The sequence below is a fragment of the Ambystoma mexicanum genome, chromosome 9 (genome assembly GCF_040938575.1).
Source record: "Ambystoma mexicanum isolate Mex_15411 chromosome 9, UKY_AmexF1_1, whole genome shotgun sequence".
Classification (NCBI taxonomy): Eukaryota; Metazoa; Chordata; class Amphibia; order Caudata; family Ambystomatidae; genus Ambystoma; species Ambystoma mexicanum.
In genome coordinates this window covers 107,347,391-107,372,375 of record NC_090931.1, presented here as the reverse complement: position 1 = coordinate 107,372,375, position 24,985 = coordinate 107,347,391, and the positions used below count along the sequence as shown (strand labels likewise).

Here is a 24,985-nt window from a genome sequence, read left to right as displayed (position 1 = left end):
CTGACAGAGTAATGTTGTATCCATTAAGGTGGAGGGGCTGCCACGTTTACTATAGAGGTGCCTTAGATGCTCGATTTGCCCTCTAGCGAATAGGCAGTTGGTGGTCTCCCACCATTTACAAGGGCCCATTATCTCCACCCTGAGTGGCAGTTGGCTCCCCATAGCAACTCTGGGTGTGAATGGGTGGCAGGGCAAATACACAACTCTTCTGCGCCCAGAAGGAACTTCTAAGCAAAAGCTATCACCTAAGATGACGGCCATTTGCTGTTTTTCCTTTTCACCTCCCAGTTTATTGCAAGTAGACCAAAAGCATCACGGGCTAGACGTGAATAAATTAGTACATTCCCACAAAGTGCAGCGCGCACCTACCTTAACACTTGTAGTGCAGTTTATTGCCTTGCCATTTTTGTGCAACTTCCAATTCTCTGTCGAATAAAACGTAACAATTGGCTGATGTAAAAAATATCACGTTGCAGGGCTAAAGCAAGTGTGGGGATCTATTGAAATGTTACACTAATTAGTCATTGTAGTTTATTGAAAGGGTCTCCTACCACTAGCAACACTAGGTAACCCACCCTCCCACCCCCCTGGCTTGCCTGCCCCAGTTTAGGATTGCTGTGTGAACTTTGGCGAGGGGAGATCAGTTCATCACTCAAATTCTTGCTACTCTGATATGTGAACACTGGTAATTCCTTGAAAAGATGCTCTACTCTAAAGAGGGACCAGGACGGTTTTTCTTTGTGCATATTTACATTCCCAAACACTGTGGTAGGTATACATTTGTTTTCTAGATATATTTGACTGTCCAATTATGGTGTCTTTAATTATGTGAGCATCTGGATTACTGCGTGGTTTCCACCCAGTTTTTTCTTCCATTGTTTATTCTGATCCAGGTGTCCTTGGATCTTTTTCACCAGACAGCTCCTCAATAATTTGCTTTAAATAGCAGTGACGCTTATCCTCTACACAAACTTACGTTGAATTAACTGAACCAGTGGTGCACACCTTTTCTTTCCATTCAACTGTAATAAAGACATTATAAAAAATAGCTTTTGTCCCTAAAGCTTGCCATTGTGCACTCGTGATCACAATTAACTTTGCCCACCCTAAGCTCTGCCTCTAGGACCCACCAATCTTGGGCCTTTTGCCTTAAATCTGCCACTGAGTCTTCCCCCTGATAAAAAAAAAACACAGAAAGCAAAAAACACACTCACAAGGTCTTGTCGCTCAATTCGCTCTCCCATATCATGTATGCGGTTGGGGATGCTGCAGAGAAGACTGCAGACCGATATGGAAAACCGAAGTTCAACTGGAAAAAGGCAGCCAGCACCTCGGAACGGATTTACACATTTCCGCAGCTCTGCAGTGGAGTTTACCCCTTCACTTGAAATGCCAGGACTGACAAATCAAAATACATTGATACAATATAATTATTGGGCTTAATTTAGAAGGCGAGATGTCTTTTAATATATATATTTTCTTCGAGGTGGAGTGAGAGACATTGGTGAACATTCACGCTACCAAACATAAAGACTGTGCATTTTGGCAACTCGAAAAAGTTCACAACATATTTCTTCCTTGTAGCGGTCTATTGCCAACTCTCTGCGCTTTCTACAGCCATCGTGTGGTTTCGCCGCTTCTTACCGCTGCAAATAAAAGTAAAACGTTGGCACTTTTACCCAAACGCAGAGGAGCACATTTTTTCTACCGAGAAGGATTGAAATGCTCGGTCGCTCACCGGACAAAAGTGCATTTGACCTTAAAGTCGGATGCACGTTTCCGCCACATGCACAGCAGCCCATAGAGCTGTGCACGGCCGCTTTATTCTGTGAGCTACTACGGCAGTGAATCTCAGCTAGAAGGTGCTTGCATTCGTCGATTGCGCCAGAGGAGGGTGAACAGCAGGGCAAGTAGCGACACCTCCCACATAATGGGGCCTGCATCAATCAGGCGTGGGCCGTATTGAACCGCACGCCAGGGTATGGAACACTTGGTAGCCGATAGTTACATTCCTGAAGGGAGGAACAACCCTAACCGTTGCCATTCATGTTCATGTAAAAGGACATTTGTACCGCGCACTATCACCACCGGAGTGGTCCCCTGGCGCTCTGGCGGCTCTGAAAGAGGAGGGGAGGTTGAGTTAGTGGGAGGAGGCAGGAAAAGTGCAAGAGAGCAGTGATGTGCTGTTGGCGGCCTCAGCCCGTTGGGTCCGTTGGCTGGGCCTGGGGTGTTTGCGGCCGGTAGTCGTTGTGTAATGTTGTGCAAGACTATGCGTGTTTTTGTTTTGTTGTTGCAATGTAGTGAAGTTTGTGCGGTTTGTTGTGCTGTAGATTTTGGTTGTGTTTGGTTTGGAGTTTGAAAGGTGTATGCAGAAAGGGAAATTGTTAGTAGGGTTGGTTAGTTTGCATCTCTATGCTGCCAAGCAGATACAGAAAGAAATTGGGTAGTTTAAAAAGAGGGCATTGGGTCATTTTGTTTCCTTGGTGAACGGTTGATGGTGAAACTGCGAGGACTTTCAGTTGCAAAAGCCCACATCAGCTCCTATCACCCAAACAATGTTAATTTAGACTTGCTGCCATTCACAATGGACAAAGGACTATCTTTTGCCTTATTCTTAGACTAGCAGTTGTAACCGTGCTTCACACAGTAATTCCTACACAAAAAAAACATTTAGACTAAGGTATATTTATATTTTATACTTTTTGTATTGTCTACACCATAGAACCTACCCACATGCCAAATTTCGTGTTTGTAGCAGGTTGGGAAGTATGCTAAACATTTCCAACAGACACACACATATCCCGAAATTTCCCTTTTATATATATATATAGACACATAGATTTAAGTGAGTGGTGTTTTGGACCGAGTACCCACCTAATGATCTTGTCTCTGGAGGTACAACTGGAGCTCGCCAAAGTTCTGGGAGGATTTGTTCACGGGAAGACGATGCACTGCAGTAGGGTCGGAGGATCCAAGGTATTGGCGGTTTGCAGCCCAGGAAGTTCACAGCACGTCGTGGGGTGGCTCGTCTTGCAGGTCTTATGGTGGATTGGTCCCACCAGCAAAGGGAAGGCGTCTTGCTCTTCCGAGCCCCTCTGTCAATTATGAAAAATGGGTCAAGACAGGAGTGATCTCTTTGCTGTTGCTGGAAGGGGCTGCAGGCATCTCTGGTAGTCTTCTTCGGTTCCATTGGTCGACTTGTCTTCTGCCTCAGGATCCTCAACTTTTTATCAGGATTTCACACTCATCCTCTGCAAACTCAAACTGCAGTTTACAGAAAGGGGCGGGTGGCTGTCCAATCAGGACAGCAATCCCCACAATGGTAACTGGTTTCTTTCAGGCACTCCAGAAGACAAAGGATAGTAGAGTTTCGGGATCCTCCCGTGCTTCCTGTCTCGCAGACTCACTGGAGCTTCAGCGGGCTACACAAACGGTTCTTGCCGAAGATGAAACTCCAACCAGGACCTCCCCCACCCAGGATGGCAGAAAGAGGACCAAGAAAGAACAACCAAACAAGAAATGGCGATAAAAGAAAGAAGCCACCATTTTGGTTCAATGGCAACCCTTCTATGCATAGCTACAGCTGTGAAGACAGTCTACGAGCAAGAACTGCACAAAAGTCGGTAAAACACGTCCACTGCCGCCAGCCTGACTGTATGTTTGTCACTGTGACACAAATGTTACAGGAGCAGAGAGAAGGGGGGATACACTCCATATAGGGTGTTGTGTGCTGATCTCTCAAAGGGAAACGCTAAGGAAGATAAAAAGTATCCCTCTAACCTTGAGGACAGTAGTTCTTAAGGAAAATAAAAATTTAAAAAGGAGAGTCCAAAGTGCTCCCAGCAACACTGCACAGGGGGTGCTGTGTGCTACAAAATGGATGGAGGAAAGCAGGACTCCATAAAACAAAGTTAAAACACAGTGAATATAGTTTGCATGGTCCGAGCAAAAAGAATGAATGGGGGGGATAAAGACTCCCCTCATACAGGAGAAGAAGAAAAAGGTCCAGAAGTCCAGCAAAATGTGCTGGGGTTCGCACAGATAGAGGGGATTTAGCATACAAATGATACATCTCCCTAACAGCAGCCATCTTGGATTCCTTTTTCCCAGGTGGTTTACTCTGGACACTGACCCTTTTTGACAGGCATTCTCGCCATCATTACTCTGAGTTTTAAATGGATCTGGTTTTTATGGCGTAATTCATCCTGTTCCAAATAAAGCCCTGGGGCAGGCTGAACATTCTGCTTCCAAGACATCTAGTATGACACTAGAACATTCAGGTGCAAAGAGTTCCATTGCCAGGACTTCAAAGATTGTCCAGTCTGCATTTTAAAACCCTAAACAGAGAAAAAGCAAACTAAAGGAACTATGTCACATTTTGAAAATGGACTTCCCCTCCAGCTTTACATTCTTAATGCAGGCCGGTTCCCTTAGAGCTGCTCACAGGTCTTTGATGCAGGTGTGTGACCTGCCGAGAGGAACACTCCGCATTGGTTCTCCTCACCTATGGATGGAGAGCCTGGAACCAGGGCTGCCGCACCTACACCTGCCCCATTGCATGAATCCATATTTGGTGCTTTGGGGCCTTTATGGCACGCCTGGTTTCTCCTGCTAGGGCCTGCAGTTGTCGCCATGTTCCCAGTTAGCCACTCGTGTGTTTTCTACCATCATCTCCTAGAGCCTAGAGGCCAGATTGTGAAACTTTTTTGGGAAATGTGCAGGCCCGTCTCAGGCCTTGTGCCAAAAAATGTGGCTGCCTAATTCACGAAGGGCATCTGAAAGAGCGCATCTCCGACGCCTCCCCTCTACTCCCATTAGCGCATAGAAGAGGGGTGTTACTGAGCATTTTAACATGCACCCCCTTAGCACTCCTTCTCGGTGAAAGTCGCTACCAGTAGCAGCATGGTTGCAGGGAGCCTTTCATATGCTCCCGACACGAATGTATGTAAATGTGCTGGGCAGTGCTTATTGGTCCTGCCCCTCCTGAAATACACAGGTCACTTTTGAGAGTAAGGATTCTCTGGGCGCCTTTCATTTGCAGTATTATTTTTAAGAATCTGGCACATGGCCTTAAAATACTTGTTCAATGAAATGTGATCTTCCATTTCTACGTCGAAAATGAGGGTGTAAGTGAAACCTGCACAACACATGCTGTGCACGCAGATTTCTATATGGAATCCAGTGAGGCAGACTGGATTGAGCAATGACCCATGTCACTTATCAGCATTTTCCTCCACCCAACTTGGCGCTGTCTTGATCAAGCATGGGTGAAGTCAAGTACTAGGGAAGTGCTTCTGTGAGAGTATTTAATTGAATCGGGCATGTGCTGACATCTGCACTGGTCACATCTTCTCTTCAACCACCACCTCTCCCCCACCCCGCCCCCTCCTGCATCCGTGCACAATCCCTTTTTGGTCCCGTCGTACACTGGAGCTTATCCACATGCAAATGGCCTTTCTGGGCTTGCATGTTTTGTGGGCATGTGCAAGTTTACAGGTTTCCTTGTAAAGAAAAAACGAGTAATGTGATCATTTTGATTTTCATAAGAGCGAACCTGATTCTGGTTGGCCTTTCTTTGCACCCCCTCCTGCATCATGCTTGTGGCTGCTTCCTTATCACTGTTTATCTTTGCCACTTCCTTTTCTGCATTTCCATTGTGCAGTGTTTGCTGTGGAGCATCTGACTATAGCAGTTGTTGGAGTGTGCACATTGAAAGTGGCTTACTGTTGTGTGTAGATTCGACAGGTACCGTTTTCATTTCTGTTTATATTTCTTTTTAGAGAAATATCAAGACAATCAACCCGGCTGTTGTACCAGAGTTCATTGCTGTGATGCTCAGTCTGAGTGTGGATGCTGGTATACGGAGACAGATGGCCCACTCTGCGGAATGCTGGGATGCATGTTTAGCAACTATGGTGAGTACACATATGTGCAAGGGCAAACGCCTACCCATTCACAATCTCCCAATATATATGTCTAACCTTGAACCCCAAGAGTAGCTGATGGTCAGCTAGATGGTCTTGAAAAATACAATCGACATACCTGTGTTTTATAACCTGATTCTGTTAAGGTTAGGGTAGTGGCTAAATTAGCTTGATGTTATGTCATCATGGCTCCACTTTAAAAATGGTTGCACTCGGGGAGGGGTGCTGTTGATTACCTTCACATGGACACAGTAGACTGCCTGCAACTTTGTGAGACGCTGCCATCTGGCAAGGGTGCAGAGCCCTGGCTTTTTGGGTTTGAATTAATACATAAAATGATGCGGGTGAGTTCTTCTCCAAAGGGGTAATCTGCTAACCAGATCCTCCTTTTTTACTACCTCCATGCAAAAATCATAGTGTTCTTGTGCCCTGCTGCGTCAGTGGCCTGATCCGCAGCTCCTGCTCTGTTCATGGTGGAGAGCAGGTTCAACGGTCACAAGATGACTGCTGCAGCGATAGCCAAGTCCCTGTTGTGCAGGGGTGGCATTTAAGATCTGCCTCCTGTACCATAAACATGATCATGAGTAGCACATGCTGTTGTCATGTCAGGGCAATCTTTTAAAATAAGCTGTGCCTGAGTTTAGGCATAGTGCACAGCACTTCTTACGATCACAGCCGTCACATCCAAAGAGATATTGCACATGTGTCAGCTTCTGTGAATCAGCTATACTATGGAAGGGAATATGTATTTGGGTGAGACGGGCCGATACTGCCAAAAGGCAGGACACGATACTGCCAAAAGGCAGGACAGAGACCACAAGGACCAAGCCTCCCGTTGGTCCGCTTTGTGAGGGCTGGTATCGCCCTCCCCTAGAGACAGTTGCACAGCAGGCAGCTGTCCTGGGCCCAGGTATCAAAGGAGCACACCCAGGGTGTTGCATGTTGTGAAGACATCAGACAAAAAACAGCAGGTTCAATTTCATTGAACAAAGTTTTATTAACTCAGAGGCAGGATGGAGTAATGCCTAACTTGCCCTATGCTAAGGTGGGATTTCCCTACCTAAAAGAACTACGGATAGTCTGCGCCAGTGTTAGGCAGAAACCTGTGCAGTTCCCTTAGGGACCACTGCAAAAGGCTTAAAACTGCAGGTGTTGGCAGTAAACCCAATTGGTAGCAGTCTGTACCACCCAGATTTACCTGGTAGCTGTGGCTGAGCAGCCAGACCTCTCTCAAGAAGAGTTAGACAGTATATAGAGTATACAAGATAGGTACAAAGATACAGTAGCACAAGGAAACACTGACCAGAGCTTGGGTATAAAAGTATATAATTATTTATTTAAAAACATACTTTGTAAAATACACTAACACTAATATGGCAAGCAAGTTCAAACAGTCACTATTAATATATATACATCCCTGATTACTTATTGAACACGTCTTAGTTAAAACACCACTTATTTACAGACAGAGGTGAGCGCTTAACCTAAGATGGCACTCCAATAAGTTAGTTAAAAAGGGATGGAAGGAGGCAGAATTAGGAAAATACACACTACCAATACTTTAAGAGAACCAGAGCAAGTCAGAAAAGGCAGAGCCTACTGAGGAGCAAGAAGGTCAGAGGCCAGGCTCACTCTTGGAGAGAGCAAGTCGGAATGTGTCCAAGATCACACAGTTGAATAGTACTTTAAAGAGTCGCTGCAGATAGTTCGAAAAGGGTTGGATCAGTTCAGAAAAAGTTAGTTAGCAGGTACCAAGTCACCCCAGGATAGAAAGTCAATGATTTACGGGACACCTTGAACAGTCTATTGCAAGGGAGACCAGGCGGGACACAGTACCTGAAATGGTGAGAAAGCTCCAGCGGGGGCAGTTGTTCCTGGCAGCGGGTGCAAGTTGGTGCTTCGTCCAGGGGAAGAGAAGATCTCGACGTGTAGGAAAGCTGGAGGTCGTTGCACTGCCAGGAAAGAAACCAGCCGCAGAGTTTCCAGGTTAAAAGGTACTACCCTTTTATTCGTGGTAGTGGTGAAGCGTGGCTATCCGGCCGCGGGGGTGCTTGGCACGGGCGATTCGACCTCGAGACGATCCTGGAAGGCGAAAAGGAGGGCGAACTGGTTATCCCCACCAGTTCAGAGGAAGAAGACTCCGGGATGAAGATATTCTCTGTCGTTGGGAAGTGGTGAGACAGTTCAGCAGGGCTCCACCGGTGGTGTCGTCGTTGCAGGTCGGCTCAGCTTCTCCCTCTTCGGATTCTTTGGTGCTGTGGCGACTTCTGAAGTTCCAGTCCCCAAAGCCCTGCTTTTATGCAGAAAACCCCCCTTCATCACTCCTACCTGTCACTCAAACATGCTAAGTGGTGAGCCGGGCGGCTCACCACTGGGCCAATCACACAAGAGTGCGACTTGAGTTGCCGAGATAACTCAGTCCAGGGTGCCTTAACCCCCCCCCCCCACACACATCCTGTAGACCCAGACAGAGTGGCACCACTTTTGGAGGCTTCTGTGGAGAAGCCCGCCAAAAAGTGGAACAAAGGGCTCGACTTGTGTTGGAGTTACAGAGGCGAACACAAACGCCATTTTAAAACCGAGTCCTGGCAAAAAGACCCAACCTGGGAATAAATATTAAATAAATAACCCGGCGGTATCTTTAACATTGGACCAAAAATGGGGTGCGTTTAAAATGAATGGGAAAATCCAATAGGAAATATTCCGGTGGGATATTTCACGTGGTAACCACTGCCACCAGCCAGAAACTCGACGAGGGGGAACTGCACAGTGCCCCCTCACAAAACAGACCCAGGGGCAATCTAATTACCCCTACCAGTACTTCCACAATATGATGGCTTGTACTGGTTCTGTTCATAATTTAAGACTAGTAAAGCCAATGGTGACTTTACATGCCCTGGGAGAGACAGTAGTCAGTCCCAGGGTATGGAGTCTATGTTTGGGGGTCACTATGACACCCCTGTGTTACTGCACTGAGGGTGCTGTGTAACACACTTACCAAAAATACATGAAACCTTATGGAGTAAAAGACCCCATAGCCCATAAAACACATTACGAAGTCAAAGGATATCTCAAATCATGTCTAAGAGTGGGGAAAAAGAGTCTCACTCTTAGCAGGAGAAAAAAATAAACCCCAAAAAATCCAGCAAAGCTGCTGGGGGACTAACTAGGTTTCGGAAATTAGCCTTAACAGAGAATTCTCCCCAAAAGCCAGGAAGTCCAAAGTACAAACATCTGTATGTGTCCAAAAACGTATACTTGCCCTCACAACTAACTGCATAGAATGTGTAGGGATGTCGGCATCAAAAATGAATAGTGTTCAAAGTAAAGGTCAGAGCTTCTTCTCCTGCTCTCTGGCGTGTAATCAGCTCCCCTTGCCCAAGTTCGAAGTAGTTCATGAAACACTGGTTCCCTTCCCCATGAGTTGAAATCTTCCAGCTTTTAAACAAAACAGAGCAGGGGCCTTCTTTCCCCAAGATTTCCCCTTGACTTCAAAGTTACAAAAAGGTCTTTGCTTCCTTTTAGGTATTTTCAGTAGCTTTTCCATTCAAGGTTGCACCCGGTCTAGGTGCAGTTGTCAGACCACATGGTCCACCCATTACTGGTCACGCAACCGGCACCCCTCCTTAACTACTTTTCCATTTAACACCAGTCAACTGCTTCTCCTCAGCAGTGGGGCTTGCCTTAGGCACATGTCACAATCTCCTAACACTGTATTGTGGCTTTGTTAACCACCATGCGCTTGTTACGCTTTCTTATGTTCGCTTTGCTCCCGCCAATGCTTGTTTCCTTATTATATACAGTTATTTGCACTTTCTTGGCTTGGCCCAATGCTGAATATATCATGCATTCAACTATGTGTCCTTTCTTGGGTTTGCCGGCATTTGTTTTCGGTTAATGCAGTTCATTATTTCAATACATTCAAAAACTTCCTTTCAATTTGATTCACATTCTTTCTTTCGCTCCTTTCAAAAAGTAAGAGTGTTCCCACCTTGCTTTGATTTCGTTTGGTATTCAAAATGCCTTTAAGTATGCTTAAACTTGACGTTCATAGCACTGCATGTTTTCCATTTATTTTAACGCTCATAGCGTTATTCTGATCACTGCCTTCCAGGTTCACTCTTCCCCTTTCCTGGTTGCACCCTCCAAGCAGCCTTACAGCTCCTTGCGAGGTTCTGTGCCGCCACAGGCTTCTGTCTCTCTGTGCAGTCCCTCACGTCTTCTCCCAGTGGTCTTCTTGTGGCTCGCACACACACAGCAGTGCTTCCACAGCGAAGCAGGACTCTCGCAACCGTTTCGGTGGTCCCCCCAGGCTTCCTCCTTATGGCTTGCCACCAGCCTCCAGAGTCCTGTACCTTTGCTAACCGCTGCATATGCTCTGTATTTTTCCACGGGTCTCAAGCACTTCTACTGCCACGCCACCACACCGGAGCAGTCCGCCTGCAACCAGCAGTTTGTGGGCGTTCTCCTACAGTGACTGCTCTCCTACAGCTGACCCCTCTTGTACAGCTGACCCCTCTTGTACAGCTGACCCCATTCAGTTTGGGCTTCCAGCTTTTAAAGCTCCCGCCTCCATTTTCATGGCAAAGCGGTAGTCCTACTTTGCTCTGGTTGTCCTCCTCCTCGTCCCAGTACTTTGCTGTGGTTGGTGTATTTTCGTTTTCACAAAATGGATATGTGTTGTTCTAGGTGTCCTCGGTATACAGTCTTTATATCGAAAGAACTTTCTCTGAGATCTTTTTCATTGAATGACTTTTATTGAACTACCTTAATATTGATTTTTATTTTGACTTATTATACATCAAAAACTCAAATTCTGTATATGCTATCTATTTGTTCTATGTTAAAAATCTATAAATATCTTAATTGTAACTTATTTAATAATTAAACTTTTATTTCGTGGCACTATCTTTTTTGGCTACCTGGGGTCGCTGTTCCGTCTCTTTTTTCCATGTTTATTTTTTCTTCCTTTCGGCTATTTTGGATTTCTTCCTGTGGATTCCACGCTCCGTTTCTGTGGAGTTCCTGCTTTTTTCTGATTTTGTATGCTTCAAATTGATTTTTTTTCTTTCTGGTTTTGAAATATTAAAAAAAAAATCAGATGGATTGCAATTGTTTTTTCTGATTTCTTGGAACTCATTTGGATTTTTTTTCTCGCTTTTCCTTATGGTTTTCCCAGAGAGTTCTATTGGATCTGTTACGGTTTTTTACTTGGATTCTTGGATGTTTTTCTTGCTTTTTCTGATGGTTTTAACAGAGTGCTCCTTTGGATCTGTTATGGGTTTTTTACTTGGATTCCTGGTTTTTTGCTTTTCCTTCTTTGGATTACATTCTTTTGGATTCGGATCCGTTTGTGGATACTTGGGTTCCTCATGTATTCCAGTATGCTGTGGTAAATCCATATTCAATTTTTTAAACACTTTATGTTAAATGCAATACTGTTCAAGTATACAATTTTTTCTTGTTTTTCGAAGGATAACACATATTCTTTCAATCTTTCAGGGTCCTTTTCTCAGAGTTTCTAAGGCCGTTTCAATATTGTTTTTTTTTGGTAAACCTGTTTAGATATTTAAACTGTTTTAACCTCATAGATAGGAATTCGGTGAATGAGCATTCAATATATAATTGTTGGTAAAACTTTCATTTGTTATATAAGTTTTGATATAAAGACATGTAACAGTTGTCCGCTTCTTCGTCCCAGTATCTAAATGAGTTGGATATGTGTCTGCTTTAGCAAAAGGAGGATGTGTTTGTCTAGTTGTCCTCTTCTTTGTCCCAGTACCATACTGGTGCAATTTGGGGAATACTTTAGGGGAGTCACAGAAAAAAGGCTGGCAAAAGCCCATGACGGCTTGAGGGATGGGAGGGTTCATGGTGAAAGGGAAATGGGGGATACTGTGTCTCACCTAAGAACGTCCTCTTTCCCACTCCCCAAGTCTCCTCCACCCAGGTGATCCTCCCTTGCATATCCACCCCCAAGTCGGAATCCAAAAGCGATGTCCTTTTCCTGGCCACCTGTGAAGAGGATACCGAGGGTAAAAGAAGAGAGGACGCCGTCCTGTTCCGTACAATGTCTAAAGGGCCTTTGGTGTCAGTAAGGAGGGAAGGGGGAGGGAGTAGGCAGGAGGGCTCTGGTCACTGGAAGAATCCTTCTTGTTATTTTTCTAAAGTCCACCCAGGGGCTTTATAAAACAATCATAGGGGCAATACAGAGACTCAAACTCTTAGTATAGAGCTGTACAACTTAATTATTTGGTAGCGTGGACAGAGCAGTCAGGCTTATTTTAGGAGGGAGAGAGGGCTGTAGATGGTTACAAAGAACCTGTAGCATACATATGGTCCAAAGAAACACTGATACACATATGTATTGTAAAAATCAAGGTTTATTTATCTATACACAGGCAAAGAGAATTCTGTAGAAAGTGTTGGGTTGATTTTTCATTTTTATGACAAATCTCTACCTTTGAGACCCCCAGCACTTATTGTTGGAATTCTGGATGTTTGGGTCAGTCTCCTGAGTGAGTGGGACACATTTTACTCTTTTTATACTTTTATCACTGGAGTTAGGTTTTCTTCTAAGTGACTTGACTACATCAGTATTTTACTTTTGCAGCACACAGCACCCTTTTTGCAGTGTTGCTTGGAGCCCCTTGGGCTTCCCTCTTTACACATGTTCTCAAGGGTAGTAGGATACTTTTAATCTTATGTAGGGATGCACGCTCAGACCACCGCCCCTCCTAAACAATTTAGATTGCGAAAAATATATGAAACTGCAGAGGGTGTGTAGAGGACGATGTAGGGGGAGAAGGAACTTATGGGTGGAAGTAGTGGATGGGGAACACGTGTATCTTAGCAATTTATATAGGGAAATATTAACCATTACTTTGTTATAGTGTAATTTAAAGTACATTGCATGTGTGCGACATTCATGACATGAACTAGGGCTGTATTCAAGAGTAGGCCTGAATCCTCGCAGGCAGTGTTGGAAACACAGAGCAACAAGGCCTCATCTTTCATGTGACTATCTCAATCTCCAGCCATGGCAAAGAACATGCACCTAGGCCCACGCATAATTGTATCAAATTAGCCCTTTGAATAATTAGGTAGGAATGTTAGAAGCTGAATGGGAGACGGGCTGCGGCCCAGTACGAAGACCACACTCATGTGAGTGTCTTGAGCTGCCAAAACAGGAACTGAGATTTAGGACACTAGCACCCCCGCAACCCCCGAGAAAAATTGTAATTATATTTGAACTAGTGATTGCCCAGGAATAGCGCTCTTAAATCCTTCTTGAACTGGTTGGATTAGTGGGACCCTAGGTTCATCCCCCGGGAGGGGTAGCAGATAGAGGGGGGGGCTGAGCACAACAATGTCTGTGATGTGTGCCAGGGTGTTACTCACCACTCCGAAATAGGCCGAAGATGCAGAGGAGTGACCTTGGAGATGATGGTGGTACAAGAATCGATATTCAGCCTTCCATCCCAGCTCCCCTGAGTACTAGACTCAGGATTCCTCAAAGAGGGGCTCTTTTCTACAATGTACCTCTCTGCTGTTTCAGTTGGGACAGACAGAGGTGTCAATTGAATAAAAGAGCGGGGAGAACACACACCGCCAATACCATGCTGCAAAGGAATACAAAGATATTAGACAGTGTTGAAGTTGAGGCAAATAATCAGAACAGTTGAATTAAATGGGAAACTACCTAGATAGGTATTGGAGTGGAGCTTCCCCGGGGTGGATCTACAAGGAATATAACACAAAATGAGTGGGAATGGTCTAAAAGAGCCTTTTTAAAGTATCAGTCCCAACTTATATATCGAATTGGTAACAACTAACCTGAATAAGGATATTTTGAGGAAAGGAATCCAGGAAACAGAAGACAATGAAAGGAGAAAATAACAAACAGGAATGTTAGTATAGGGAAGTAGCCCCGGATGGCACGAGGGTCGCACTAGTGGTGGGTTGGTGCAGTTTCAGCAGAGCGTTTATATGCACTTGAAGGCAAGTTCACAAGATAGTCACTCAATGTCCCAGAATCAGTAGACAAAATATCCAAACAAGTTGTGGAGAGAAATAGTAGCAGAGATGGGTTTTGCCAATTAAGTATGTACCTGAGCACACATGTATCCAGATTAGGTGTAGAAAAGTTCCAGATAGTTGACAGCAAGTTCTCTGCTTTGGTTCTGTATGCAGAGGCGGCAACCTGGAATGAAGTACCGCAAGAGACAGAAGGGAGCCGGATCCAGTAACGTTCCGAGTCCAAAAACCAGACGAGCACGACAGGAATAAAGGAGGAGACAAGCCAATCCAATAGTCAGGCAAGGGTCAAAACCAGGAATTCAGATGAGGAATCGTGTGGGAAGACACAAAGAAGTAACGGACGTAACCGCATGTAGCTTGTAACTCTAATTAGCAGCAACGAGCCCCTTGGAAGACGGTGGTTTTATAATCGTAAGGGGGCGTGTCTTGCCGTACGTCTTCCACGTACAAGACGTGTCAGCTGACCCGGAGTCCGTCGTAGTTTGTACAGGCGCCATGGCAGCCTGTATCTGGTCCATAGAGGAGCTTGTAAAGAAGTCCTATTCTGCAAGGAGGCCCGTGGGGAAGCCTGAAGTGTAACACAGGGAGAGCAAAGGGTGATTCCAAGTTAAAGGATTACAACAGGGAGGCATGAGGAGGACACCTAAGTGTCTGGGATGAGAAAAGAGTTGATAACTTTGACATCAGTCTGGTAATTACAAACATATCTGCTGAGTTCATATTGACGAGTAGGTGCACATCAAGTGGTTAGAAGTGGAGATAGGATGTTGCCCTTTTAAGTTTAACCAATTACCTTGTAGCGCTCCGAGGTGAAGAACTCCTAACCCACGTGTGGAGAAGATGACCGGGAAGACGTCATAACCAATCGGCACCTGGCCATAAGTAATCATTAGCATGTATATAGGCGTAGCCAATAAAGGTGGGGCATTAATGCTGTATATTGAAATGCGTCATCAATGACAATTTCTGTGTTAACAAAGTAGCCCCCATCTGAAGGAGGAAAGAGAGCTCTGTGTCAGTGGACTCATAATGTGATTGTCGCCATTTTCCTTTTTGTATACAAAATAAAGCTCTTGTTCTTCTTGAAAAAGGGTGCACTAGCTTTTTTCCCCTAGTTGGTTGTTTTTTCTGTCTAGTTGTTGATGAGATACCCTATACTTAACTTGCCCTTTGTGAGATCAGCACACACCACTTTATGTGAGATGCTGAGGGGTTACAGTGTATCCCCTTTCTCACTGCTCCTGTAACATTTCTGTTACAGTGACAAGCTTAACCAAAATGGCTGGTCTCATTGGATTTTTTTCTACTGTTTTTGTGCAACTTACTTGCAGGCTGTATCCACAGCTTCAGTAAAGGCACCTTTGGGTGACCGTTTTCCCAAAATGGCCATGTCTTCTTTTTGTGCCATTTTCCAGTTGTGTGTCCTTTCTTGGCCCTTCTCCTACCATTCAGGGTGGGACAGTCCTTTGTCTGGGTTATAGTCTTCCGTCACAGACCCTGGGCAAACCCACCCAGGCTCCACTGTGTTTGTGAGGACAGGAAGCAGGGGAGGAGTTGGAAACTCCACTATTCTTTCTATTCTGGCATGCCTGCCTTGAACCAGTTACAAAAGGGCTGGATGTTTGAGTTGAAGACAAGCTGACTACTGGAACCGAAGATCCAACAAGAAAGAAGGAACAAGACGTCTGCGGCGACTTCCAGAGGATCAGAGAAGCCTGCTGTGTAACCGCTACTGCGAGCTCCGAAGAGGACGACTCTCTTCCTTGGGCTGGTGGGACTAATCAGCCTCAAAATGATCTGCAAAACGAGCCATCCTCTGATGTGTTGTCACTTTCCTGTGTTGCAGAACGCCAATAACAGGGGACCCATGACCACTCTGGAGTGCTTTGTCTTCTGGTGAATGATTCTCGCTGAAACTTCGGTGGTACCTTTGTGGACCTCTAGAAGCAGGAGTCCACTCCTCTGAGTCCCCTCACCGGAGTGCAGGACCGTGCTAGAGGGAGAAATCCAGCCAGCGGTAATCGTTCATCCTTGGTGTCCCAGGGAAGGCGTCAAAATCCACAGAGCCACGAGAAGCAATGAAAAATCCTTAGCGGTTAGCCTTTCTTCCCAACTGCTGCAGAGAAATCCCTTCCAGTGTCCCTTCCTTAGTCTCCAGACAAAGAATTCTGTGGCCGTGTCCTGCAGTTGCTGTATCGTGAAGGCATCTGCCAGCTATATCTTCTACTGCTGAGGTAGTGTGTGACCCTTTGGAATACTTGATTGAGTCGTCGTTTCACTCCTGTGCTGTTGGCGTGTAAATTCTAAAAGTTGGAAGTTCGCACAACGGCATTCACCCAGGCCTAAAGCTTGTGAGCCTACAGGGAGTGCCTTCCGGCTTCCCTGGTGCTTTACCTCCACAAGATGTGTTACTTGTCTGCTGCTGAACATTCCCACAAGAACTCTTGACTTTTCCCAGCTTGTACCTGCCTTTTTAAACTGCTGTCTGACCCTGAAAGAGCTCAGAACAAGATAGGCAAGGACTCCTAAAGTCTAGGCTGTGAAAAGACGTGCAAAGTAAGCTTTATAGCAGAGCATTGTTGAAAGACAGACATGGGGGTGGAGAGGGGAAATGATGAGAGGGTGGGTAACTCAGGAGTATTTGCCCAGCATGTGGCAAGAGAGTTTTCAATTCTGGACACTGGTGCACTTATTTTCCCGATTTAGGGCACCAGGACACGTGGGTGGACAACGTAACTTTTTTTCAGAGGGTGGCTGCAGCCCCATTCTTTGAGGTTGGTAAGCTTGCTCAAGTATTTGGATAACAGGATTTCACACAGGTTGTCATGTTTCCAGTGCAGACGCTTAACCACAAGACCACAGGCACTTTTTTCATATTTGGATTTCTTTTCCATGGATATTTCACTACTGATTGCTGGGTTTAAAAGGTGAGCACCAGCATATTTATCCCTCTTTTTTTTTTTCTTGTGTTCATTACTTTTTTAAATGTCCAATGCTATTTTGTCTTGCACTCTTTCTTTTAATGAGAAGGTCAATTGAACTACATTTTTATATTCACTTTAAAATATGTGGCCACTTACTGTGCATATATTCATGGGTGCCAGCTTTTGATTTTTGCTACGGGGGCAAAAGTACCTGGGCATATGTTATTCTTGCAGCCAATCTTTATTTGCCCTTTTCTGTGCTGCTTAAATGCGGGTAGTTGGGGTTGTGTGATGTATCAAAACAGTCATCAAGAGACCGGCCATAAAACAAGGAGCTTGTAGCACGCTGCTTAACCAAAGTGTGTGATCCTCGGCAAATAATTTAATTGCACAGGGCATTAACTAAAACATTGGGAGTTCTCAAAGCCTGCAACCTTTTGTACATAATAAAAACAATAGATATTTTTTACAGCTACAGTGACATCGGGGGTGAAAAATCACTGGTGTCCCAAGACTCCCATCCATGCAGTAACCAGGGCGGACTCTGCTTGGCTTCAAAACTGAGGAAAAGGCCAGCCCCCTCAGGCCATGGTGCCCAATAAATGAGGCAAAGTTACAAGACCACTTAGAGCAACATGGCCTGAGGGGCTGGCCCCTTCCTCACTTTGAAGCTTAACAGTACTGTGCGTATATCCATGGGTGGCATCTTTTGATTTTCGCTATGGGTGCAGAAAGTACCCGGGCATATGTTATTCTTTCAGCCGGTTATTTCTTTACCATTTCCGTGCCGCTTAAATGTGGCTAGTTGGGGTTGTGTGATGTATCACAACAGTCACCAAGAGACCGGCCATGAAACAAGGGGCTTGGAGCATGGGACAAGACATTTCGGCATGGCCAGTTAGGTGCACGCTGTTATGGCATGACCGTTTTGCCACAGATTTTGTTTGGGCGTGCCTCAGTTAGACGCAGCCAATTGGGGCAGGGACCTATTGGTCTAAGGATGTCTTGGCGTGAGAGGTTGCAATTGTCGCGGTATGAACCTGCAGGCACTTTGCATTTTGTACCTCTCAGCGCAAGAATGTTTTGGCGGGAGAGGTTGAAATTGGCTTGAACCTGCAGGTACTTTGCATTTTGCAATATGGATGAAACGTGAAAAAGATTTATTTACTGCAACATTATCAAACAGGATGGGACATGTATTACACTGTTGTTGCAGAATTGAACATGTATTAAACATGAAACATATTTATTTACTGCAACATTATAAACTGCATGCAACTATCCCTGACAAACTTCACACCATGTACCCACACAGACATGCTCACTTCAAACAGAGCCGGCAGTGACTCAAGGCCATGAAATAAGGCCATTGTTCCTCTCTGCAGCTGCATTGCGTCCAGGATCCGCATTGGGATCTACATCAGAACCTACAGACATGCAGGAGCATGTTGGCACTCAACACCGTGCAGGCACTCAAAATCCTGGCAAGATGGCCACACCAGTAGCCACCAGCATCAACACAGTCCCACTTTAAGTCATCCGATTGGCCCGACGTGCCTGATGGGCACTCCTCGCACCGAAGCCAGAAAGCAGAGCCGACCGTGACTCACAGACGTAAAGTAAGGCCATTCTTCCTCTGTGCAGCTCTCTGCTGCTCGACGAGGGAGACGCTAACAACTGTCCCCGCAGCCGTCCACAACACACACAGTGCTCAAGGTAAGCCCCTTGTACTGCATTGTACTAATGACGCCTATGTAAAGTTGATTAATGGGCTCATGAGACTGCTCTCCCCACGACACTCACCCTCATCCTTACCCTGCCCAACTCCTTTCTTACCCACTTTTCCTACCCTCCATGCACCAGTTCCTTTTCACCCACCCAACCCCCACCCAGGCACTACTTCCAGCCAGTCAGCGCCTACTCTACCTCTACCTCTACAAGCGGCGACTCCAATGTTAAGTATCTAGACATCCGTCTAGTAGTACCGCCGGTCCTCCCTACACCCGCAAGCGCCCCCACCAAATGCCCTATTGCTGCGCTACCAATTGTAACACAAATAACACCTAAGCCACTGAACCGTACCACCGGCGACACAATCAGTAACCTCCACCCCAAACCAATGTTTCTACCATGCTCGACACCCAAGGACTACTCACCTAGCACCTCCATGTATCCCGACCCCTACTCGGTTTACATCCAGGACCATGGCCACTTAGTGACCCAGCTAAGAGTACCACACAACCTAACTCAAGATCTACCTGCCTTCGCCCACTCCACTACACCCACATGCCGGATGTCAGTCCCACCTCTATACCGCCTGTGATATGCAAACTACAGAGGTTGTCCCAGCCGCCTCACCAACCCTTGCTCTCAGGAATACCTACCTATGCCTGAGAACCGTAGCAGCCTCCTGACCAGGCCATCCTGCCACCATCTTGACCAGAAACTCACAACTCCCAGAAACTCACACCTCGGAGCCAGAACTTTGACCAATACCAAACCTTCCATCCCTCACACAGGTCAGGCACCCTCGCATATGCCCACCTTTACAACCTACACTCATACCAGGACCACCGAGTTGGCATGGGGCACGAGCCCGTCAACACATACGGGCTTCCACAGCCAAATAAAACGCTCTCTACACAACTTGCCATCACAGACATTCATCATACCCAGACCAATGTTGCTAACTCGGCACCACCCAAGCACAAGAATTCAGACACCTCTCAGAACACCAGAGCCGCAAACAACAAACTTCTAGCTGCCCCCAAATCCCATTTACTCCACGCCTCCCTAGTCAACGCGAGATCGCTCCCGCTCATGCCTTGGATATCAATGACCTCATCACATCCCAGAATCTTGACTTCCTGGCCATATCAGAAACCTGGCTTCATCCTGCTGCAGGCACGGTACTCTCGCCGGCTCTGCCAGAAGGATTCCCCATACTAAGGCAAGACAGGACTGACTCCAGGCGTGGAGCCTTGACCTCATCCACAAAGATTCACTGCAATTTCGAATTACCCGCTCCCCAACTCTCCCCAACTGTAAAAAAAACAGTGAACTTCTCTCGCTCAAACTCTTTCCTCCCACATCAGATGCTATCACTCAATAGGAACTAACCTCAAACCTAACTCCAGAGTCATACTCTCTGGAGACCTCAATCTATGCCGCCTTGACCCCCGTTACTCAACCACGGCAAAGGATCTCCCTGATTTAGGTTTCGCCCACCGAGTCTGCGAACATACCCATATCAAATAACTGTATACTTTCAGAATGGCAATAAGCAATTCATAGGTAAGTAAGAACTGTGTAACACATTGTAACTTATTCTGTTTTCAGGAATCAAAGTTACATCACTAATGCGTAGCAAGTAAGTACTTTGCAACACTTGTTATAATTTCTTTCCAGAGGCCTATCCTTTAGATGTCCTTCCCTATTCTAGGGCATGATTATTTCCGGAGGCAAAAGGGGGACCCTGGTGGTCCAGGACCCAGCTGTAGGGGTTCCATGTGTTAATATCCCCGCAAAAATATTGCGATACAAAAATATCGCCATATTTCTGCATCCATATTGAGGCATGGACCCTGCGGGGGAAACCCCTGCATTATTTTTAAATGTGGTGGGGACACCCCCGGCACCCCACTCTCACAAATTATCCCCCCCAAAAATATCACCTATGGTGTTCCTGACGACCATATATACAGCGATATTTTTGGTGGGGATAATATTACCTCATACCGCTGTAGGCAGGTCAGGGTAAGGCAGAACTCTAGGGAAGTCAGAACTCTAGGGAAGTCAGAATTCGAGAGGAGTTCTCGTCAGACAAGTAAGTATCAGAATTTAGAGTTAGTGGAAGTATTCAGGGAATTCGTAGAAGGCTCCTGATAGGCGTTCCAGAATTAGGATGGGTGAACGGTATGGGCGAACTCCCAACTACATGAATCACCACCTTAGCCACATAGGAGTGACACAAGAGTTTAGGTAAGTATTACTCAAGCTTACACCGTACCTCAGCAGTGAAGAAGAGCTTGCAGGCGGATGCTTTCACGATGCAGCAGCACAGGATCTGGTCTCTGGATTCTTGGTCCTGGTGACTCTATATGGGAACTTGCAGCAGCAGTCAACAGAAAAGACTCCCAACAAAGACTCTGTGATTTTGGTGCCTTTTTCAAGGCCCCAGACAAAGGACTCGCTGATCAGATGTGCGTCGCTATCTCGGTCCAGCACTCTGTTGCAGGGACTTCAATTAGTAGAATCGTGTCTCTGGACGGCCAGCATGAGTCCACCACCTATGGACTCTTCCATCCCAGCATACCGTCAAAGCTGAAAAACAACCAAATATTTATGATAAAATTGAAATAACTTGAAGAATGTTTGGACAAACAATATAAAGCAAAACAGTAAAAATAATGAAAGTGTTTATTGACTTCAATGTCTTCTGGAGGTCAGACAATCTGACTTTGGCTCAACGCGTTTCGGGGTCCAAACCCCCTTCTTCAAGAGCAAATAAAACTGCAAGGAAATACCAAAATTAACAGAGTCTGCAAATACATACAAATCAACAATAAGATAGATTTTTTTTATATCATGCCTGTATAGATAAGAATATTTAAATCGTATAACAGGTAGCATTGGAAATATGTCATCCAAATATAGTCCCAAAAGCCATCCGGATGTGCCCATGTGTTTCAACCAAGCGGAAGGAGAAATGCCCAAATATATGTGTCCCTCATAACCTTACTATGGCATGCTTTAAACATGCTTAGAGTCAACAGCCATTGGGGGAAAGAACCCCAAAAGGAAGGCAAAGACCTACCTGGCCTCAAAGTAACCAAAATAATCAGACAAACAAAGTAGGCATGATCAAAGACCAGCACTCTGTGGGCAATGTATAGAAACAAAGTTGTTAGGTGCTGTTAACAGAATATATAGCCAAAAAAATTTAAAATTATAAATGGAATGAATGAAGTAAACAGGATGCCCCACTGACCTGGTCTTCTAACATAGAACAGCAACTCCACTAATTTGTGTCCCAGAAGTAGCTGCTTCACGAAGTAGCTGCCTAGCGATGAATGGATACTGCACTCATATGATCATAGGTTGGTCTCTAAAGAAGTATGCACAACATGTTACCATCAGAATATAGTGAGCGCGCGAGCAACACTAAACAAGGAAGTGTAACAGAACTTGAGTAAATCACCTTACCCGAGTGGAGCGGGATATCGAACTGTACATGTGCCACGTGGATGCAACGATCACTGTGTTACCATATATGAACCCGGAAATCCTGTGCATGCCCAGAGGGAGCACTCATAGTAAATCCATTAGATGTGGTAATGAAAATTGGACTATCCACAAAGCGCGTCAGCCATGCTTGAAAGAGTCGCGCATATGGAAAACAGAAGAAATACCAAAGAAATAGTCTGCTAGTTAAACCTGGTTGAGAGAGCTATCAAAACTCTCTGAAAGGCGCAGAAACGCAGTGCTACCTATGTACTTCCAAATGCCCACGGATGTCCAGAAACAGGCCCGCATGAAGGCACTCATAGGTCCATCTAGCATAAAAATCAAAAGCGGACTAACCGCAATAGCGACAATCGCTAGGGCCATAATTGGTGATCAAGGAATGTCAGAATAACATTCTGTTAGTGAAAAACACTCACCCAATCCAAACAAGGGTCATGGTGGGCAAAACCTGAGTGGCTCCTTGGACATTCTCCTACAGTAGGAGTGGAACTTTAAGTGTAATAACCAAGTAGATTGCTTTAAAGTGGATGATTAATACATACACCTGGAGAACAGGTGGATGTGAAGTTACCAATATGTAATCCTACACATATCATTCACAATTAAGGCTATAGACAGATAAACCTAGTGAAAAAACAACACATTCCGAGATACAGAAGTGTTTATGCAGAAGAGGTTATGCAGTAAGGGGTCATGTTGTAGCATGCTCCAGGTTATTTTTTTAATGATTTTGCTGATTTGAAAGCTTTGCCTTGAGAATTTAGATATTAATCGAAGTGGGATATCTCGAGTCTGTTCTTTTGGAGCAAGTCATTGCTGTTGTGTGACTTCATTAGCTATAGACTTGGCATCTTCCAGTACATTGTCGGCATAACCCCTCTTCTTAAACTTCTCTACCAGCTCAGTACATTCAGTGTCTAGTCTAACTGAATCTGAGACAATTCTTTTTAGTCTCAATATTTGGATGTAAGGGAGACTATGTGGCCAATTAGCTAGGCCTCAAAGAATATCATGTGACTCATGATTCTTGGATCACCTTTTTCTGTTTTATAGGTCTGCTGAACAGGATAGGGTTACCAGTTGTAATGTTGTATGGAGTATCACCTGTTATATTATTATTATTTGTGCTTCTGTGTTTCGGAATTTGTTTTGTTTCACTTGGTTTATCTATATATATGAGGCATATACTAAGAAACACCTATTGCCAATGCCATACACTAAATACAAAAGGTGTGGGGTTAAGTCTCAAGAAAGAAAAAAAGAAGTGTTCTCAAATGAAAAGTCAGGAGGCGGCAACCTGGGTCTCCCTTCCCCATGTTTTCAGCACAGGGCAAGTTTGGAGCTTGGAGCTTGTAGCACAGTATGGTCTTGGGTTTCTACAGCGCAAGACAACAGTTCCAAATGGCAGTTCTCGGGACCGTTGATGGCCAAGTGCCGTTTCCTCTGAAAGTCTCTTGCCTTCGGTTCCTGATGTGTTTAAACAATAAAACAAAAGTTCCTTTAACAGATGAAAGTTAATTCCAAAGTTCAATGTGAGTGATGGTTTCACCCCTGGGTCCCCCTCTTCTGGGCTGACCCTTCTCAATTAGTTTTCCACAGATAGTTCTGATGAAAGCTTTGCCTTCAGATCTCCCTCGGCCGGGCTTGGATCGCTCTTGACTGCTAGTACTTGGGTGATAGCTTCATCTCTGGCACACCTCTTTCGGGTTCACTCTTGCCGTCTCTTTGAACTTCTACTTTGCGGTGATGAGTTTTCATCCCTTGGACCCCTCCGGCCCCTCTCAGGCCCCTCTCAATTCTTAGCCTTCCTTCACAGGATTTAGAATGGCTCTCAAGCAGGTTGATAGTGGCTCACCCCTGGGTGCCCCTCTTCTGGGCTGGCCTCTCCTTACTTTTAATGTTCACTTTTATACAGTTCAAAGGTTTTGGGATTCAATTCCCTTTGCTTTCATCCCAATTCACAAATCAAAGTTTTTCGAATTTATGGGGCTTTTGCTCGACCCTCATGTATGACCACTTTGCATTCCTTTGGCTGCCTTCCTATGGCCTTCTGGTTTCTGTAGTTTCTCAATATGGTTCTCGACCAGAGTCTCTCTAGTTAGCACACATGTTGTGCAGCTTTCTCTCTGCAGCTGGTCTCCCCATCCTTTTAACAGTTCCTTTAAAGTTTTTTAGCTTTTGCTTAAAAACGTGCCACTTTGCGATTCTCACTCAACACAGCCCGGTGCTTATTGATCTCCCCTCGACTCACTGCCTATGATGAACCGCCTGGTTTTCGGCTTCTCTCGAGTCAAGGCCGGAACCACGAGCGCGGGAGTCTCTTCTGCTCCGCCTTATCAGCATAGGCTTGGCCCGTGTACCGTTCACATCTGCTGCAGAATACTTGTGCTATTGTCCGCAGTCTTAAATTCTCGTCCACAAGGGTTCCGCATGCCTGGGATGAAAGGGACAAAGTCACTTCTCTCCTCGCCTCCCTCTCGTTTCTCGCTGCCTTTCTCCTTTGCTTGAACTGCCACCTTGGATTAGCCGTCTGCCGTGCTTGCCTTTCTCGTCTTGTGCTTTCTTGCTCCACCTTTTATCCCTGTGGGGAAAAGGAAGGGTCATCAGGTGTGTGTGGTTCAAGTTAATTGCCTGACTTGGCCTGACCTGTGTGTCGGGACATGTCAGGTAAAGTTTTATTACAAGTTTGTAAAACAGTGTTTCTGTCGGGAAAGAAAGGGGTTGGAGTGTCAGAATGTCCTACAGGATAGGATGGGGAAACTGTGCTATTATAAACAGGGGGTCGGTTGTTAGAATGAGCAGGACAAAATGAACAAGGATGACCGAGGTGGAGAACAGAACATAGGGCAT

General features: G+C 45.4%; 1 protein-coding gene across 10 annotated transcripts in view; it reads left to right on the top strand.

Annotated features, from left to right (window-relative positions):
- LOC138487712 (adiponectin receptor protein 2-like) overlaps positions 1 to 24,985 on the top strand; it is a 1,243,553-nt gene that overhangs the window by 1,123,444 nt on the left and 95,124 nt on the right. For all 10 annotated transcript variants that reach the window (XM_069614254.1, XM_069614248.1, XM_069614245.1 and 7 more), the window contains one exon: positions 5,781 to 5,915. In XM_069614254.1, the coding sequence (XP_069470355.1) occupies positions 5,781 to 5,915 (135 nt within the window). The remainder of the gene's footprint in view (positions 1 to 5,780; positions 5,916 to 24,985) is intronic.